This window comes from Globicephala melas, chromosome 3, assembly GCF_963455315.2.
Source record: "Globicephala melas chromosome 3, mGloMel1.2, whole genome shotgun sequence".
NCBI lineage: Eukaryota > Metazoa > Chordata > Mammalia > Artiodactyla > Delphinidae > Globicephala > Globicephala melas.
In genome coordinates this window covers 151,500,199-151,519,922 of record NC_083316.1, presented here as the reverse complement: position 1 = coordinate 151,519,922, position 19,724 = coordinate 151,500,199, and the positions used below count along the sequence as shown (strand labels likewise).

At 39.0% G+C, this 19,724-nt stretch overlaps 1 protein-coding gene across 9 annotated transcripts in view; it reads left to right on the top strand.

Moving 5' to 3' along the window:
- The window catches only part of UIMC1 (ubiquitin interaction motif containing 1), a 189,402-nt gene that overhangs the window by 157,429 nt on the left and 12,249 nt on the right, over positions 1-19,724 (top strand). The window contains exon 11 of one of the 9 annotated variants that reach the window (XM_070045279.1): positions 11,622-14,093. The exons of the other annotated variants lie outside the window; for them this stretch is intronic. Within the exon in view, the coding sequence (XP_069901380.1) occupies positions 11,622-11,779 (158 nt within the window). The 3' untranslated portion in view covers positions 11,780-14,093. Of the gene's footprint in view, positions 1-11,621; positions 14,094-19,724 lie in introns of those variants that run through there. 9 annotated transcript variants of the gene reach the window in all.

The window sequence follows — 19,724 nt, the reverse complement described above, 5'->3', positions numbered from 1 at the left end:
GCCTTGCTGCTAAAGAGCCAGGCCTCGGGATTTCTTTTAGCAGGTTTTTTCCCTGCTAGGTGTGCTTATTCCTTCCTTGAAAAAATAAAATAGCTCTTATTAACACTGGAATACTAACCAAAGCATTATGTGTTGAAGGAATATTAACAGCTAAAAACTACAAGAGAAGTTCTCTCACTTCATGATTTAGTCACATGTTTCAATCCAGGCATCTAGAGCATTTTAAGAAAGACGAAAGTTCAAGGAATTAATATTAGATCAGTCATCTCCATTATAACTATCACAGAGCAACAGTCAGGACTATAAGTATCTTAGAGGATAAGTGTTATTGTTATCTCCATTTTATCCATGGAGAATCTGGCATCAGGGAGGTTTAGTACTTGGCCAGCATCAGATAGTTAAGCAGCAGAGCCAGGGCCCGAGCCTAAGTATGCCTGACTCCAGAGTCAGTCATTTTTCTTCATTGCTGTGTTCTGTCTGCCTTCCCTTGTGCAGAGGTGGGGACACACACAGTAGGGGAAAGTATGAGGAGACTATATAAGCCTCAGTTTTAGGAAGGCAGAGTACTAATAATCCTTCACCCCTGAATGCAGACATGAAATCTGATCTCATCAGAATTGACCTTGTCAGCTTTTCAGTTACCGAGAAGAAAAGTTTGATGGATTCACACTGTTTCCTGGTGAACAAGAGTTGATATGACCGACATAAGTCATCTCTGTGAAAACATGTGTGCGAAGTCAAAGGATCAGACGATGATGAGAATTACTTCTGGTGGTGTGGAGACTGACCATTCACAGACTTGTTACTAAGGAGTTTTCTAATGGCTTAATATAAAGGAAGCACTTGATAGCAAGATGGATTTTTTTTCCCATTAAGTAAAAGGATTTAATTTGCCAAATCTTTGTAAATCATACCTAGTATAGCTACCATTTATGAGCACCTGCTATATACCAGGAGCTGTACTTTTTGTATATTCTGTTTTAATTCTCACAATAGTCTTTTGAAGTAGGAAGCTGAGGCTTGACGGGAAAATAATTTCCCCAAGGTCACATACCTAATAAGTGGCAAGAACTCACAACCAGCTACACAACCAGCTTTAATTCAGAAGCTTGTACTCCAAAGAATCATCCATGAAATATTGAGATTTAAAAAAAAGTTTCAGAATACTGAATACCAGTATGGTAGTTAATGTATTATTTTAAGAATTTGTAGTAAAACTGTGGTTTTATGTAATAAAGTAATGATAATTTTGAGAATAAAAGCTTCTTGGTGGGGGTGGGTGGAGGCAGAGGATGGGATCAGGAAGAAGCACAGTTAGCTACTCAGTTTTGATAATAGTCTACTTTTTAAGTTGGATGATTGATTTGCATATATATTCTTTTGTACATATTATAAAACATTTTAAAGAGCTCATATATTTCTGTTATGCTCCACTGTCATCCATTTCACTTTCATAGGAACCTTGATAAAGCAGCAACTAGTAAAATTCAGAGAAATTTAGTTTTTTTCTGCATATGGAACTCATTGAGTATTATCTTAAGTTAGGCTGTGATGATAATATGTGACCACTGGATTTGATTGTCATTAATAGTCTTTAGAAGCCTCTTAGGGTTTTTATTATTATTAGGGTTTTTTCCAGGTCCTTTTATCTGTGCCACCTGTCTTTCATACCAGTTTCTTCAAAAGACAATGGCCAATTTAACTTTGATTATTGTCTTGCAAAAGGACTTTGTGTGAGTTTATTTTATTTTAATTACAAGAACATTTCAGACATAAAAATTGAAGGAATATTAGTGCCTTGAAACCCCCATGTGCCATCCATTTATCAACTCATGGTCACTGTTGTTTCATCTGTATTCCATTCATAACTCCCACTCCCTGGATTATTTCAAATCAGATCCTAGATACCATTTCATTATTTTCCTCAGTATCCCTGAAAGATAAGGTCTCTTTTTTAATAAAACCCTAACTATAATATTATCATACTGAAAAAATTAATATCATCAAATATCTGGTCTGTGTAAATCTCCTTGAGTCTCATAATTGGTTTTTACAGTTGGTTTGTTACAGTCAGGATCCAAACAAGGTTCACACATTCCAGAGCATTTTTAATGCTAATATCTCAGGCACTCTTAATTATAGGAGAATCAAACCCAAAAGTGTTCCTTTTTTTTTCCCCCATATTTTTTGGCTGCACTGCGCGGCATGCGGGAATCTTAGTTCCCAACAGGGATCGAACCTGTGCCCCCTGCAGTGGAAACGCAGTGTCTTAACCACTGGACCACCGGGGAAGTTCCGAGTGTTCCTTTTTAAGACTGAAACATTCATGATTAATACCTATAAGCTCAGTAACTGTGTCACAATTGTTTTTATTCTCTCCACAGCATCTTAACATAGTGCTATGCAGGTAGGTCCTTCGAAAATGTACTCCTTTAAAGCAAAAGTTGACAGGCTTTTTTAAAAGAGACAGCTAGTAAATATTTTAGGCTTTGCAGGCTACTAGGTAGTTCGCTTTGTCCTTTATAAAGATTACTGTGGATGTTCTAGTCTTTTGCATTTCCATATAAATTTTAGAGCCAACTTGTAAGTATGTTGTTTAGTTTCCAACTTTGTTTCTGGTAATATTCTTTTTCTTGAAGTGTATTTTATCTGATAGAACAACTAGACCTAGTTCTAGCCATTTCAGCTCTTTATGCCTACTGCTTGTCTGGTATATCTTTTTCCATACATTCACTTTTAACATATTTGTGTTTTTTTGTTTTGTTTTTTAAATTTATTTATTTTTGGCTGCATTGTGTCTTTGTTGCTGCACGTGGGCTCTCTCCAGCTGCAGCTAGCGGGGGCTACTCTTCAGTGCAGTACGCGGGCTTCTCAGTGCGGTGGCCTCTCTTGTTGCGGAGCACGGGCTCTAGGCGTACGGGCTTCAGTAGTTGTGGCTCGCAGACTCTAGAGCACAGGCTTAGTAGTTGTGGCGCACGGGCTTAGCCACTCCACGGCATGTGGGATCCTCCCGGACCAGGGCTCGAACCTGTGTCCCCTGCATTGGCAGGCGGACTCCCAACCACTGCGCCACCCGGGAAGCCCCATATTTGTGTTTTTATTTTGAAGTGTGTGTCTTGTAGACAACATACTGTTGAGTCATGCTTTTTACCCATTCTGACAATCTCTAATTTTTAATTGGAAAATTTAGTTAATCATTTAATTATTGATGTGATTGGGTTTAGGTCTACCATTTAATTTTTAAATTTTTGTCCCTTTTGTTTTGTTTTTTCTTTTCTGACTTATTTTGATTATTTGAATATGCTATAGAATTGCCTTTTTTGCCCTTTATTTTTTGAAGCTATACTTCTATTTTTAGTGGCTACTGTTGGGGCAAGGTAGGCTTTTACAGTCTACTTAGAGTTAATACCACTTTATGAAAAGTATAGAAATCTTACAATTGTATAGGTACATTTACTACCTTCTCCTTTATGCTGTAGTTGTCATATATCACATGTACATCTACGTATATTATAAATCCCATAAAACAATGTTATAGTTTTGTTTTAAATAGTTGCTGTGGATTGTAAAGAAATTAAGAGGAAAATGTTCTTTACTAGATATTTACCATTTTTGATACTCTTCAGTTCTTCCTGATGATCTGAGTCTGTGTAGTATCATCCCCTTCAGCCTGAAGAATTGCCTTTAGCATTTCTTACAGGGTGGGTCTGCTGGTTACAAACTTCCTTAATAATTTTATTATCTGAAAAATGTCTGATTTCATCATCATTCTTTTTTTTAAAGTTTATATACAAATTTTCTTTGTCTTTTTTTTATTTTAATTTTTGGTTTTTTTTTAACATCTTTATTGTGTCTGGTTTTTAAATCTTTCACTTATTTCTTAATCTTTGCCTTAACCATTCCATGGTTAAGATAAATGAATTAAGCAAATGCTATTTTATAATTAGTATGAAATCAAAAATACGACTTTTTCCCAAAAGTTAATTGCTGAGCTTGGTTTTCAAAGAGAACCAATCAGATCAGAATTCATCTTTTACCTCCTTATCTAGCTCTTCTTTCTGATTTTCTCAGTTCTGTTAATATTATATTGGTTTTGTCAGTCATTCAAGTTGAACTTCTTAGGATCAATATCTTCTGAATTATCAAATGCTGCTGTATTTCTTTCAAAAACTACACCTCTGATATCCATTTAGTCTCCATCTGCATTTCTGAAATCCTGTTCATTGTGCACTGTTCTGTTCAAATATCATTAATTTGATCTGTGCAATTTAGTTCCAAAACACTCAATCCAACAAACATGTATTGAGTACCTCATCATCATTCTTGAAGGATATTTTCACTGAATATAGAATTTTGGGTTGATAGGTTTTTCCCTTTTAGCAATTTAAAGATTTTGTTCCACTATCTTCTGACCTCCACAGTTTCTGATAAGAAATCTGCAGTCATTCAAATTGTTTACCCCTATAAATTGAAAACAGGTCACATTTTCCTCATTCTCTTTGTATGTTAAGTAATTTTGGATTGTATCCTGGACATTGTGAATGTTATATTGTGGATATTCTAGTGTGTGTTTTATTCCTCAGAAAAATATTATATTTTGTTTCATCAGACAGTTAACTGGGTTGGAATCAAGCTACACACTCTTGTTTAGGGAAGCAGTCCATATCTCAGTTTGGTTCTTTATCTTTAACTGGAGTCTGTCTAGTGCAAGAGTGGTTCTGGAGTCAGCCAGAGACCTGGGCAGAGTTTATTCACAGAATATGGGGTTTTTCCTCTCTGGTTTTTCCTCCCAGAATATTAGTCACTTTGGATTTGTCTGATGTTTTCTTATGATTAGATTTAGGTCAGAACATTTTTGGCAGGAAATAATAACAAAGAGAGTGTAGTATTCTTCTAAATGCATCATGCCTTTGTCAGTTTGGACTGCTCTAACAAAGTACCATAGATTGAGTGGCTTATAAACAATGGAAATTTATTTCTCACAGTTTTGGAGTCTGTAAGTCTGTGATCAGGATGCCAGCATGGTTGGGTTCTGGTGATAGCCCTCTTCTGGGTTGCAGACTTCTGACATCTTGCTGTGTCCTCATGTAGTGGAAGGAGAGAGCTCTGGCCTCTTCAGTCCCTTATAATGGCGCTAATCCCATTCATGAAGGCAGACCCTCTCGACCTAATCACTACCCAAAGGCCCATATTCTAATACCATCACACTGGAGGTTAGAATTTCAACATATGAGTGTTGGGGTAACACAAATATTCAATCCGTAACACATCACATCAGGGGGCAAATGATATCAGTTTGTGCTATGGGGGTTGTTAAATTTGATCCTCTAAGGTAATGTCTACCAGATTTCCTTCTGCAAATGTACCTTTTCCCTTTGTAATCAGTATGTCATCTGTGGGGTAATACTTTAAGGCTGTATGAACATCCTGTTCCCTAACAGGCATTCACCCATGGTTTTAGCATCCATTGGTGAGTCTTGCTTAAATTAATTCTTATTATTATAGTAAATGGTGATTTTTGTATTCCTGCCATTCTTCTGCATTAATTAGCTGACATTCTTCTGTAGAAAGAAACTTTTCCCTTTCCCATTAATTTTTTTAATGTGGTATGGATTCATTTTTTAAAATTTAATGTGTCATAATTCATTCTTTCTAGTAGTCATTTTGTTGTCCACATTTGACCGGTGAAAGTCCCTTCAGGTGTCTTCTGTAACTTTTTGTCATGTGCCCGTCAGTTTTTTGAGCACTTCCTTACTTTTTAGTACAAGAAGTTGTGAGGTTGCTTTGACTTTTCCTGCTTCAGTCCTGGAATTTTACCATTTATCCACAGGTTCCACTCTTAATCATTATGCTATTTTGCCTTCTAACAATTTTTTTTAAAGCAGTACATCTTCATTGTAGAAGATTTAAGTGGGAAAAAAATTTTTTTTAATTGAGGTAACATTGGTTTCTTACATTGGAAAATTTTACTCAGAAAAAACTCACCCATGATTTGGTCCAGTTCAAGCCACTGTTAACAGTTTGATGTGTATCTTTTCCTTACTTTTTTGGTTTTATTTACATGCATACCTTGTTTCGTTGCACTATGTTTTATTGTGTTTTTCTACAAATTAAATATGTGTGGTAATCCTTTGTCGAGCAAGTCTATCAGCACCATTTTTCCAATAGCCTTTGCTCACTTCATGTCTCTGTTTCACATTTTGGTAATTCTTGGCAATATTTCAAAGATTTTCATTCTTGTATTTGTTATGGTGATCTGTGATCAGTGATCTTTGATGTTACTACTATAACTCACTGAAGACTCAGATGATGGTTAGCATTTTTCAGCAATAAAGTATTTTTAATTAAGGTATGTACATTTTTTTTTTAGACATAATGCTGTTGCACGCTTAAAAAACTATAGTATACTAAGAACCTACTGTACAGCACAGGGAACTCTACTCAGTACTCTGTAATGGCCTATATGGGAAAAGAATCTAAAAAAGAGTGCGTATATGTATAACTGATTCACTTTGCTGTACACCTGAAAGTAACACAACACTGTAAATCAACTATACACCAATATAAATTTAAAAAAAAAAAGATTACAGGGCTTCCCTGGTGGCGCAGTGGTTGAGAGTCTGCCTGCTGATGCAGGGGACACGGGTTCGTGCCCCGGTCCGGGAAGATCCCACATGCCGTGGAGCGGCTAGGCCCGTGAGCCATGGTCGCTGAGCCTGCGTGTCCGGAGCCTGTGTTCCGCCATGGGAGAGGCCACAACAGTGAGAGGCCCGTGTACCACAAAAAAAAAAAAAAAAAAAAAGATTACAGTATAGTGTAGATATAACCTTCATATGCATTGGGAAACCAGAAAATTTGTGTGGCTCACTTTATCACGATATTTGCTTCATTGCACTTGTTTGGAACTGAATCCACAATATCTGTGATGTTGCCTGTAGTTAGCTTTGAACAGCAGGTTTGTTTTGAGACTGTTTTTTATTTTTATTGTTTAACAGTATAATGAATCCCTATGAACCTGTTTTCCAGCTTCAGCAATTACCAACATATGACCAGTCTTTTTTTATGTATAACATTCCTCACATCCACCTCCCACTAGATTTTTTGAAGCAATTTTCAGGCATATTATTAAATATTGTAATATTGAAAGATAAGGACTATTTTTAAAAAAATACAGCCACAGTACCATTGTCACACCAGTCAGCATCTCTCTTTCCCCAGTCATATCATAATTTCTTTCTTAATGGTTTGTTCAAATCAGGGTCCAAACAAGGTTTATGTGTTTCATTTGGTTGAAGTCTTTCAAGTTTCTTTTAATCTGTTATCCTTATCTCTTTGTTTTCTATAGTTTATTTGTTACAAGATTGGCTTTTTGTCTTTCAGAATTTCCCTCCTGAATTTTGCTGATTGTATCCCTATTCTATCTTTAGCATGGTCTTCTGTTCTTTTTTTTTTTTTTTTTTTGGTGTATAATTGCTTTAAAATGTTGTGTTCGTTTCTGCTGTACAATGAAGTGAATCAGCTATATGTATACATATATCCTCTCCCTTTTGAACCTCCCTCCCACCCCACCCCCCTCAATCCCTCCCATCTAGGTCATCATACAGCACTGAGCTGAGCTCCCTGTGCTATAACACAGGTTCCCACTAGCTATCTATTTTACACATGGTAGTGTATTTATGTCAAACCTAATCTCCCAATTCATCCCACCCTCCCCTCCCCTCCAACCCTGTGTCCACACATCTGTTCTCTACATCTGCATCTCTATTCCTGCCCTGCAAATAGGTTCATCTGCACTATTTTTCTAGATTCCACATATATGCATTAATATATGATATGTTTTTCTCTTTCTTAACTTCACTCTGTATGACAGACTCTAGGTCCATCCATATCTCTACAAATGACCCAATTTCATTCCTTTTATGGCTGAGAATATTCCATTGTATATATGTACCACATCTTCTTTATTCATCTGTTGATGGACATTTAGGTTTGTTCCATATCCTGGCTATTGTAAATAGTGCTGCAGTGAACATTGGGATACATGTGTCTTTTTTTTTAAAATTTAATTTATTTATTTATATTTGGCTGTGTTTAGGTCTTCGTTGCAGCACATGGGTTTTCTCTGGTTGCGGCGAGTGGGGGCTACTCTTTGTTGCAGTGCGCGGGCTTCTCATTGTGGTGGCTTCTCTTGTTGTGGAGCACAGGCTCTAGGCACACGGGCTCTAGGAGCACGGACTCTAGAGCACAGGCTCAGTAGTTGTGGCGCATGGGCTTAGTTGCTCCGCGGCATGTGGGATCTTCCCAGACCAGGACTCAAACCTGTGTCCCCTGCATTGGCAGGCAGATTCTTAGCCACTGCACCACCAGGGAAGCCCCTACAGGTGTCTCTTTGAATTACGGTTTTCTGAGGGTATATGCCCAGGAGTGGGATTGCTGGGTTATATGGTAGTTCTATTTTTAGTTTTTTAAGGAACATCCGTACTGCTCTTCACAGTGGCTGTATCAATTTACATTCCCACCAACAGCGTAAGAGGGTTCCCTTTTCTCCACACCCTCTCCAGTATTTATTGTTTGTAGATTTTCTGTTGATGGCCATTCTGACCGGTGTGAAGTGATACCTCATTGTAGTTTTGATTTGCATTTCTCTAGTAATTAGGGATGTTGAACATCTTTTCATGTATTTGTTGGCCACCTGTATGTCTTCTTTGGAGAAACGTCTATTTAGGTCTTCTGCCCATGTTTTGACTGGGTTCTTTGCTTTTTTTGATATTGAGCTGCACGAGCTGTTTGTGTAACTTGGAGATTAATCCTTTGTCAGTTGCTTCGTTTGCAAATATTTTCTCCCATTCTGAGGGTTGTCTTTTTTGTCTTGTTTATGGTTTCCTTTGCTGTGCAAAAGCTTTTAAGTTTGATTAGGTCCCATTTGTTTATTTTTGTTTTTATTTTCATTAGGAGGTGGGTCAAAAAAGATCTTGTGATTTATGTCAAAGAGTGTTTCTCATATGTTTTCCTCTAAGAGTTTTATAGTGTCTGGACTTGCATTTAGATCTTCAGTCCATTTTGAGTTTACTTTTCTGTATGGTGTTAGGGTGTGTTCTAATTTCATTCTTTTGCATGTAGCTGTCCAGTTATCCCAATAACACTTATTGAAGAGACTGTCTTTTCTCCACTGTATATTCTTTTTTAAAAATATTTTTTAAAAATTAATTAATTGATTTATTTTTGGTACATTGGGTCTTTGTTGCTGCGCGCGGGCTTTCTCTACTCTTCATTGCTGTGCACGGGCTTCTTATTGCAGTGTCATCTCTTGTTGTGGAGCACGGGCTCTAGGCATGTGGGCTTCAGTAGTTGTGGCTCACGGCCTCAGTAGTTGTGGTTCACAGGCTCTAGAGCACAGGCTCAGTAGTTGTAGCTCACAGGCTTAGTTGCTCCACGGCATGTGGGATCTTTCCAGACCAGGGATCACACCCATGTCCCCCTGCATTCACAGGTGGATTCTTAACCACTGCCCCACTAGGGAAGTCCCTCCACTGTATATTCTTGCCTCCTTTCTCATAGATTTGGTGACCATAGGTCTGTAGGTTTATCTCTGGGCTTTCTATCCTGTACCATTGATCTATATTTCTGTTTTTGTGCTAGTACCATACTGTCTTGATTACTGCAGCTTTGTAGTATAGTCTGAAGTCAGGGAGCCTGATTCCTCCAGCTCTGTTTTTCTTTCTCAAGATTGTTTTGGCTATTCGGGGCCTTTTGTGTTTCCATACAAACTGTAAAATTTTCTGTTCTAATTCTGTGAAAAATGCCATTGGTAATTTGATAGGGATTGCATTGAATCTGTAGATTGCTTTGGGTAGTATAGTCATTTTCACAATATTGATTCTTCCAATCCAAGAATATGGTATATCTCTCCATGTGTTTGTGTCATCTTTGATTTCTTTTATCAGTGTTTTATAGTTTTCTGAGTATAGGTCTTTTGCCTCCTTAGGTGGGTTTATTCCTAGGTGTTTTATTCTTTTTGTTGCATTGGTAAATGGGATTGTTTCCTTAATTTCTCCTTCTGATCCGTCATTGTTAGTGTATAGGAATGCAAGAGATTTCTGTGCATTAATTTTGTATCCTACAACTTTACCAAATTCAGTGATTTGGTAGTTTTCTGGTGGCATCTTTAGGATTTTCTAAGTATAGTATCATGTCATCTGCAGACAGTGACAGCTTTACTTCTTTTTCAATTTGGATTCTTTTTATTTCTTTTTCTTCTCTGATTGCCTTGGCTAGGACTTCCAATACTGTGTTGAATAATGTGGTGAGAGTGGACATCCTTATCTTATTCCTGATCTTAGAGGAAATGCTTTCAGTTTTTCACCATTGAGAATGATGCTTGCTATGTGTTTGTCGTATATGGCTTTTATTATGTTGAGGTAGGTTCTCTCTGTGCCCACTTTCTGGAGAGTTTTTATCATAAATCGGTATTGAATTTTGTCAAAAGCTTTTCCTGCATCTATTGGGATGATCATATGGGCTTTCTCCTTCAATTCGTTAATATGGTTTATCACATTGATTGATTTGTGTGTATTGAAGAATCCTTTTATTCCTGGGGTGAACCCCACTTGATCATGGTGTATGATCCTTTTAATGTGCTGTTGGATTCTGTTTGCTAATATTTTGTTCAGGATTTTTGCATCTGTGTTTATCAGTGATACTGGTCTGTAATTTTCTTGTCATATCTTTGTCTGGCTTTGGTATCAGGGTGATGGTGGCCTCGCAGAATGTGTTTGGGAGTGTTCCTCCCTCTGCAATTTTTTTGGAAGAGTTTGAGGAGGATAGGTGTTAGCTCTTCTCTAAATGTTTGATAGAATTGGCCTGTGAAGCCATCTGGTCCTGGACTTTTGTTTGCTGGAAAATTTTTAATTACAGTTTCAATTTCATTACTTGTGATTAGTCTGTTTATATTTTCTAATTCTTCCTGGTTCAGTCTTGGAAAGTTGTACCTTTCCAAGAATGTGTCTGTTTCTTCCAGGTTGTCCATTTTTATTGGCATATAGTTGCTTGTAGTAGTCTCTTATGATCCTTTGTACTTCTGTGGTATCAGTTGTAATGTCTCCTTTTTCATTTCTAATTTTATTGATTTGAGTCCTCTCCCTTTTTTCTTATTGAGTCTGGCTAAATGTTTATCAATTTTATCTTCTCAAAGAACCAATTTTATTGATCTTTGCTATTGTTTTCTTCATTTCTATTTTATTTATTTCCGCTCTGACCTTTATGATTTCTTTCCTTCTACTAACTTTGGGGTTTTTTGTTCTTCTTTCTCTAGTTGCTTTAGGTATAAGGTTAGATTGTTTATTTGAGATTTTTCTTGTTTCTTGAGGTGAGATTGAATTGCTATAAACTTCCCTCTTAGAACTGCTTTTGCGGTGTCCCATAGGTTTAGGGTTGTCGTGTTTTTGTTGTCATTTGTTTCTGTGTGTTTTTTGATTTCCTCTTTGATTTCTTCAGTGATACCTTGGTTGTTTATTAGTATATTGTTTAGCCTCCATGTGTTGGTGTTTTTTATAGTGTTTTTCCTGTAATTGATTTTTCTTTTTTTTTCTTTCTTTTTTTTTTTTTTTTTTTGTGGTACACAGGCCTCTCACTGCTGCGTCGTCTCCCGTTGTGGAGCACATGCTCCGGACATGCAGGCTCAGTGGCCATGGCTCATGGGCCCAGCTGCTCCGCGGCATGTGGGATCCTCCCAGACCGGGGCACGAACTTGTGTCCCCTGCATCGGCAGGCGGACTCTTAACCACTGCACCACCAGGGAAGCCCTGATTTTTCTTTTAAATGCCCTTGGTATTGTTTTCTTTTTAACTTATTTATTTTAATTTATTTATATTTGGCTGTATTGAGTCTTTGTTGCTGTGCGCGGGCTTTCTTTAGTTGCCATGAGCGAGGGCCTACTCTTCTTTGTGGTGCACAGGCTTCTCATTGTAGTGGCTTCTCTTGTTGTGGAGCACGGGCTCTAGGCACACAGGCTTCAGTAGTTGTGGCATGCAGGCCTTAGAGTGCAGGCTCAGTAGTTGTGGCACACGGGCTTAGTTGCTCCTCAGCATGTGGGACCTTTCTGGACCAGGACTTGAACCCGTGTCCCCTGCATTGGCAGGTGGATTCCCAACCACTGTGCCACCAGGGAAGCCCTCCTGTAATTGATTTCTAATCTCATAGCCTTGTGGTTGGAAAAGATGCTTGATACAATTTCAGTTTTCTTAAATTTTCCAAGGCTGGATTTGTGACCTAAGATGTGATCTGTCCTGGAGAATGTTCCATGTGCACTTGAGATGAAAGTGTATTCTGTCGTTTATGGGTGGAATGTCCTATAAATATCAATTAAATCTATCTGGACTATTGTGTCATTTAAAGCTTGTGTTTCCTTATTTATTTTCTGTCTGGGTGATCTATCCATTGGTGTGAGTGGGGTGTTAAAGTCCCCCACTATTATTGTGTTACTATTGATTTCCCCTTTTATGGCTGTTAGTATTTGCCTTATGTATTGAGCTGCTCCTATGTTGGGTGCATAAATCTTCATAATTGTTACATCTTCTTCTGATTAATCCCTTGATCATTATGTAGTGTCCTTCCTTATTTCTTGTAACAGTCTTTATTTTAAAGTCTATTTTATCTGGGTTGAGTATTGCTACTCCAGCTTTCTTTTGATGTCCATTTGCATGGAATATCTTTTTCCATCCCTTCACTTGCAGTCTGTATGTGTCCCTATGTCTGAAGTGGGTCTCTTGTAGACAGCATACATATGGGTTTTGTTTTTGTGTCCATTCAGCGAGCCTGTGTCTTGGTTGGAGCATTTAATCCATTTACACTGAAGATAATTATCTAGATGTATGTTTCTGTTACCGTTTTCTTAATTGTTTGGGGTTTGTTTTCGTGAGTCTTTTTCTTCTCTTGTGTTTCCCACCTATAGAAGTTCCTTTAGCATTTGTTGTAAAGCTGATTTGGTGGTGCTGAATTCTCTTAGCTTTTGCTTGTCTGTAAAGCTTTTTATTTCTCCATCAAATCTGAATGAGATCCTTGCTGGGTAGAGTAATGTTGGTATTTGGTTGTAGGTTTTTTCCTTTCATCACTTTAAATATATCCTGCCACTCCCTTGTGGCCCTCAGAGTTTCTGATGAAAAATCAGCTGATAACCTTATGGTGATTTCCTTGTATGTTATTTGTTGCTTTTTCCTTGCTGCTTCTAATATTTTTTCTTTGAACCTAATTGTTGTTAGTTTGATTAATATGTGTCTTGGTGTTCTTCTCCTTGGGTTTATCCTGTTTGGGGCTCTCTGCACTTCCTGGACTTGGGTGACTATTTCTTTTCCCATGATAGGGAAGTTTTCAACTATAATCTCTTCAAATATTTTCTCAGACCCTTTCTCTTTCTCTTCGGCTTCTGGGACCCTATAGTTCGAATGCTGGTGTGTTTAATGTTGTCCCAGAGGTCTCTGAGACTGTCCTCATTTCTTTTCATTGTTTTTTCTTTATTCTGCTCCTCAGCAGTTATTTCCACCATTCTATCTTCAGCTCACTTATTTGTTCTTCTGTTTCAGTTATTCTGCTATCGATTCCTCCTAGTGTATTTTCCATTTCAGTTATTGTGTTATTTATCACTGTTTGTTCTTTTTAAATTTATTTATTTATTTATTTTTCGTTGCGTTGGGTCTTCGTTGCTGCGCACGGGCTTTCTCTAGTTGTGGCGAGTGAGGGCTATTCTTCATTGTGGTGCGCAGGCTTCTTATTGTGGTGGCTTCTCTTGTTGCAGAGCACGAGCTCTAGGCATGCGGGCTTCAGTAGTTGTGGCACGTGGGCTCAGTAGTGGTGGCTCGTGGGCTCCAGAGCTCACGCTCAGTAGTTGTGGTGCATGAGCTTAGTTGCTCTGTGGCATGTGGGATCTTCCCAGACCAGGGCTCAAACCCATGTCCCCTGCGTTGGCAGGCGAAGTCCCAACCACTGCGCCACCAGGGAAGTCCCCATCACTGTTTGTTCTTTATTTCTTCTAGGTTCTTGTTAAACATTTCTTGTGTTTTCTTGATCCATGCCTCCATTCTATTTCTGAGATTTTGGATCATCTTTACTATCATGACTCTTAATTCTTTTTCAGGTAGGTTGAGTATTTCCTCTTCATTTATTTGGTCTCATAGGTTTTTACCTTATTCCTTCATCTGTAACATATTTTTTTGTTGTCTCTTTCTTTTTTATTTTTGATGGGCGTGGCTGTGTTGCTGTCTTGCTGGTTGTTTGGCCTGAGGCATCCAGCACTGGAGTTTGCAGGCAGTTGGGTAGAGCCGGGTCTTGGTACTGAGATGAGGAACTCCAGGAGACCTCACACCGATTAGTATTCCCTGGGTTCTGAGGTTCTCTGTTAGTCCAGCAGTTGGACTTGGTGCTCCCACCACAGAAGCTCAGGCCTGACCCCTGGCCTGGGAACCAGGATCCTGCAAGCCACATGGAAAAAAAAAAAAAAAAGGCAACAAACAAAAAGGAGTAGAACAATAACAAAGAATAAAAAATAAAGTAAAACTAGAAAAATAAAAAATATATTAGAAAAATATATATAAATGAAACAACAATAACAAGGCATAACAGAACCACAACAGCAAAAAAAAAAAAAAAAGCCAGAAAAGGCCTTGGCATTGGGGGTTGCAGGGGAGGGGGCTTAGGCTTAGGACCTGTGCAGCCAGAAAAGGCCTTGGCGGGGGATGCGGGGCCTAGGCTCAGGACCTGCACAACTGGAAAAGGCCCTGGGGGGTGGCGGGGATGGGGCTTAGGCTCAGCATGGCCGGAGGGGGCCCCAGAGGGCAGAGGTTCAGGCCCAGGATCCCAGCACGCTCGCTGGGGCCTGAGCGGGCAGGGGAAACGCTGGCTGAATTCTTCTCTGATACCCCGAAGGTCTCTCCCTGTCCCTGCTGTTCCCCTCACATGGGTGGGCTTCTCCGGACACGGGAACCCCTCCCCTCCTCCAGCTGCCCCTCAGGAACACCAGCCCCGTCTGACCTCCACTTCTACCCCCTCTCCCTACCACATCCTACCTGGTCACACAGAGGTTCCTCCCATCCTCTTAGGTGTCCAGGGTCCCCCACCAGCACCTGGTAGGTGCCCTAGTTGTGAGGAAATGTGAACTCTGCGTCCTCTTACTCCGCCATCTCGACTCCGCTGCCCATGGTCTCCTGTTCTAAACTATAATTTCTGGAAACTTCTTTTTTTTTTTTTTTTTTTGCGGTACGCGGGTCTCTCACTGTTGTGGCCTCTCCCGTTGCAGATCACAGGCTCCGGACACACAGGCTCAGCAGCCATGGCTCACGGGCCCAGCCGCTCTGCGGCATGTGGGATCTTCCCAGACCGGGGCACGAACCCATGTCCCCTGCATCAGCAGGTGGACTCTCAACCACTGCACCACCAGGGAAGCCCCTGGAAACTTCTATTTTGATTTGAGGCTTGATCAGATTCAGTTTAGATTTTTTTTTTGACAAAAGAGTAGCTCATAGGTGGTGGTATATATTTCATACTGCATCAGATTGTGAGAAACATACTGTCTGGTTGTCTTTCTTTTATGATGTTAAGATTGACTAGTGGGATCAGCCTAATCCATCCATCAGAAAGCCCAGCTTTCAGCTAATAGTCATTGATGATCATTGCCCAGATCTGTTATTTCATTAGGGGTGTCTCAATATTAAAATAATTTTTTAAATTGTAAGACTAGTCTATGCTCATTGAAAAAAATTTGCAACATAGAAAGATAATCATCCAAAAATAACCACCCGCCTAATTCCCCTACCCCAATTACAGTTAACATTTTGGTGTATTTCCTTTCAGTCTTTATTTTGAATTTCTGCATAGTATTTCATTCTGTATTTGAACACTGGGTTGTTTAAAATTTTCATTATTATAAATAATGCTTTGATAAAATATCTTTGTCTTATGATCTTGTCTAAATGCAGATGATTCCCTCAGAATAGATTTCCAAATTTTAATTCATGGGTCAGAAAATATGAATTATTTAAAAATTCTATATATATATTGTCAAACTGCTTAAATAAAAATGCCAGCTGTTAAAGAAAAAGATTGTGCTATAAATATTATGCACAAGTATTAGTAGGAGCTAGACAAGTGACTGTTTTTCTAAGGTCTCTAAATTATTCAGTACCTCATAGATTGAGGAATTTTGTTCATAAAAATATAATGGTTGTAGACCCTTTATTTCTATATCCTAAGTAGGAGTTTATGGTTTAAGGATTTTTCTCAGTATTAATTCTTTCCTTGAAGTCTCAGGGTGGTGGGGGCACTGCCAAGCTTTTTTTTTTTTTAATTTATTTATTTTTGTCTATGTTGGGTCTTCATTGCTGAGCGTGGGCTTTCTCTAGTTGAGGCGAGCAGGGGCTGCTCTTCATTGCAGTGCATGGGCTTCTTATTGCTGTGGCTTCTCTTGTTGTGGAGCATGGGCTCTAGGCATGCGGCCTTCAGTGGTTGCAGCAGGTGGGCTCAGTAGTTGTGGTGCACAGGCTTAGTTGCTCTGCGGCATGTGGGATCTTCCCGGACTAGGGCTCGATCCTGTGTCCCCTGCATTGGTAGGCAGATTCTTAACCACTGCGCCACCAGGGAAGCCCCAAGCATATTTTTATATGAGTACTTTTGCCTTCTATGGAAAAGTGTTGAGGAAACCAGGCTAACACTTCAAATGCAGGGGTCAGCTATAGCAGCAGTAAAGACTAAGGTCAAGAGCTCAACATTCAAGTGTACCTTCTTGAGAAAGCAAGGTTATCTCTAAACTTGAAAAGAAATTGCTACAACTTGAGTAGGGACAGGGCGCTTGTGTGGCTTCTCTGCAACAAAGAGGGCAGTTTGGTATTGTGGTACTGGCTTTGGAGTCTAACAGACTTGGAATCATATCTTACCCCAGGTATTTACAGGATTGAAGCCTCTGAGCCTTTATTTTTTCATCTGTTTGTAGGACCTAGTGATGTGTGCCTTTTTTAGGGTTGCTTATACTTAGGAAGTATCAACATAGTCATTAGGATTTTTTAGTTAGAAGCTATTACTAGTAGAATAAGGTTATTAAGTCTAGTACCTGAGAGAATAAGAATTTGTTTACTGAATGAGGCATATAGGGTCTTTTTATTTCAAGAGTATTTCAAATTGAACACCTGCCTCACACCATATACAAAAAATATATTGAAGACGTAAATGTAAGTACTAAAACTATAAAACTGTCTTAGGGGTAAATTTTTTTTTTTAACAATTCCTTTGTGAATTTTATTTATTTGGCCACACCGTGCGGCATGTGGGATGTTAGTTTCCTGACCTGGGATCGAACCCGCATCCCCTGCGGGTTGGAAGCAGAGAGTATTAACTGCTGGACCGCCAGGGAAGTCCCTAGGGGTAAATATTCATGACTTTAGATTTGGCAGTGGATTCTTAGATATGACACCAAAAGCACAAGCAACGAAAGAAAAAAATAGATAAATTGGACTCCATCAAAATTTAAACTGTTGTGCATCAAAGAACACTATCAAGAAAGTGAAAAGAAAACCTACAGAATGGGAGAAAATATTTATAAATCATATATCCGATAAAAGTCTAGATTTCAGAACATATACAAAATTCTTACCACTCAACAACAAAAAGGACTCAGTTAAAACAAAACACTTGCATAGACGTTTTCTCTAAGAATATATACAAATTGTCAGCAAGCACATGAAAAGATGATCAACATAGTTAATCATTAAGGAAATGTGAGTCAAAACTATGAGATACCACTTCATCCCCACTAGAATGGCTATTAAAAAAATGAAAATAACAAATGTTGGTAAAAATGTGGAGAAATTGGAACCCAGGTACACTGTTGGTGGGAATGTAAAATGGTGCAGCTGCTATGAGAAAAAAAGGAATGAAGTACTGTCACATGCTATGATATAGATGAAAACATATGTTAAGTGAAAGAAGTCAGTCACAAAAGCCCACATATTGTATGATTCCATTTATAAGACACGCCCAGAATAGGCAAACACATAGAAACAGAAAGCAGATTAGTGGTTGCCTAGGGCTGGGATCCTGGGGGGAAAAGGAGAATGACTGCTAATGGGAACCTGTTTCTTTTTTAGTTAATGAAAATGTTATAAAATTGGTAGTGGTGATAGTTGCACAACTCTGTGAATATACTAAGAATAAACTAAAAGCCATGAACTGTAATTCAGTGAATTATATAATATGTAACTTTATCTCAATAAAGGTATTATATTGAAACAAAAAAGAATAGTGACAGCAGAGTCAGGATGGATATTGAAAGTTTGAAGATAGCAGAGAAGATGTGAAACAGTCTCTGGGAGAGTAGAACAATAAACTGACTATGGAGACATATTAGGATTGCTAGGCTGTATTGAGGGGCCGCTTGAGGTTTTTGGTCTTAAATATATTGTGAGCACCGTCAGCACTATTGTGCTGCTTAGGTAGGGGCACATAATAGGTGGAGAATTGGATTTAACCAAAATTGGGTTTTGCTAGGGAGTACAATAGAAATTAGAAATAAGTTGAGAAAATATTCAGGGGAATGGTTGGTAGAATAACCATGAGATCTAAGTTAGGTAAGAAGGAAAGTGAGGACATGACAGGATGATGGACAGTGAAAAGGTGATAGCCTGGAATTAGACATCCTAGTGGGACTGAAGGATTATTGGAGTTAGGGTATTAGAAGGAGTGAGTTGGAAAAGATAGGTGGTGGTGATGTTGGAAGTGGCATGATTATTATTGACAGGCTCAGTCAGGGTTCCTCACTGGAACCACAGAACACAGAAAATGAATCGAATGTTTTCCTTACTTCTCCCAAGGATGGTACATAACTGGTTGGTACTATTCTAGATGCGGAGGACAGAGTTTAATGCATTACATACAGTGGATGCCTGAGGACATTAGGCTTACTTCTCTCTCAGAAATCCCACTTGAGAAAGGCTGAGATGGTATGATCCATGGGAGCTGATAGCAAAAAGGTAAAGGAAGTGAGAGGACAGATACTGAATGAATCATAGCTTAGGTTGAACTACAGAAACTGCAACTTTCATATTCTTCAGTCTAATATGTACATATTAAAATCACCAAGAATGATGGCAAGACTGGCAAAAAGAAAGACAGCAAGTGATATGTTAAAAGTTTCAACGAATGGCCAGGAAAGGGGGTGGGGTGGGTGACCAGGAGGATAGTAGATGACTTCTTCAAGGTGGAGCAGCAGGCGTAGCAGAATGGTTTGTGCTTCAAACCAGGTTTTCCAGTAGTCTGGAAGCAACAATGAGGAGTAAGAGGATATTTACCCCACCTCCAGGTCAGTGGTATTGTGTTGTAAGGAAGAAGAAACAGCCAGTACCTGAGAAGGTACAAGGAGAAGCAGTATGCTCAGAGGACAGCCATCTTTCAGTTCGAGCAAGAAGATGAAAGAACTTCCACAGAGAGGGTTAAGAATATTGAGGATTTTTTTGATCACTGACCCTAATTCCAGAGGGCAGAGTCATTTTGAGAGCAGGAGAGGGAGACTGAGTCATACTAGAAAAGTGCCCCCAGATGACGGATTAGAGTCGTGGGATGAGAATCTAGGTGGTGAGAGAAGCTATGGGAAGCTTGAATTTCTTGGGGGTGTCCAAGGTAAACAGATTTAAGGCAAGATAGAATTAGTCATGTTTATCTCCGCAGTGCTAGTCAGTGGAACTGTCTGC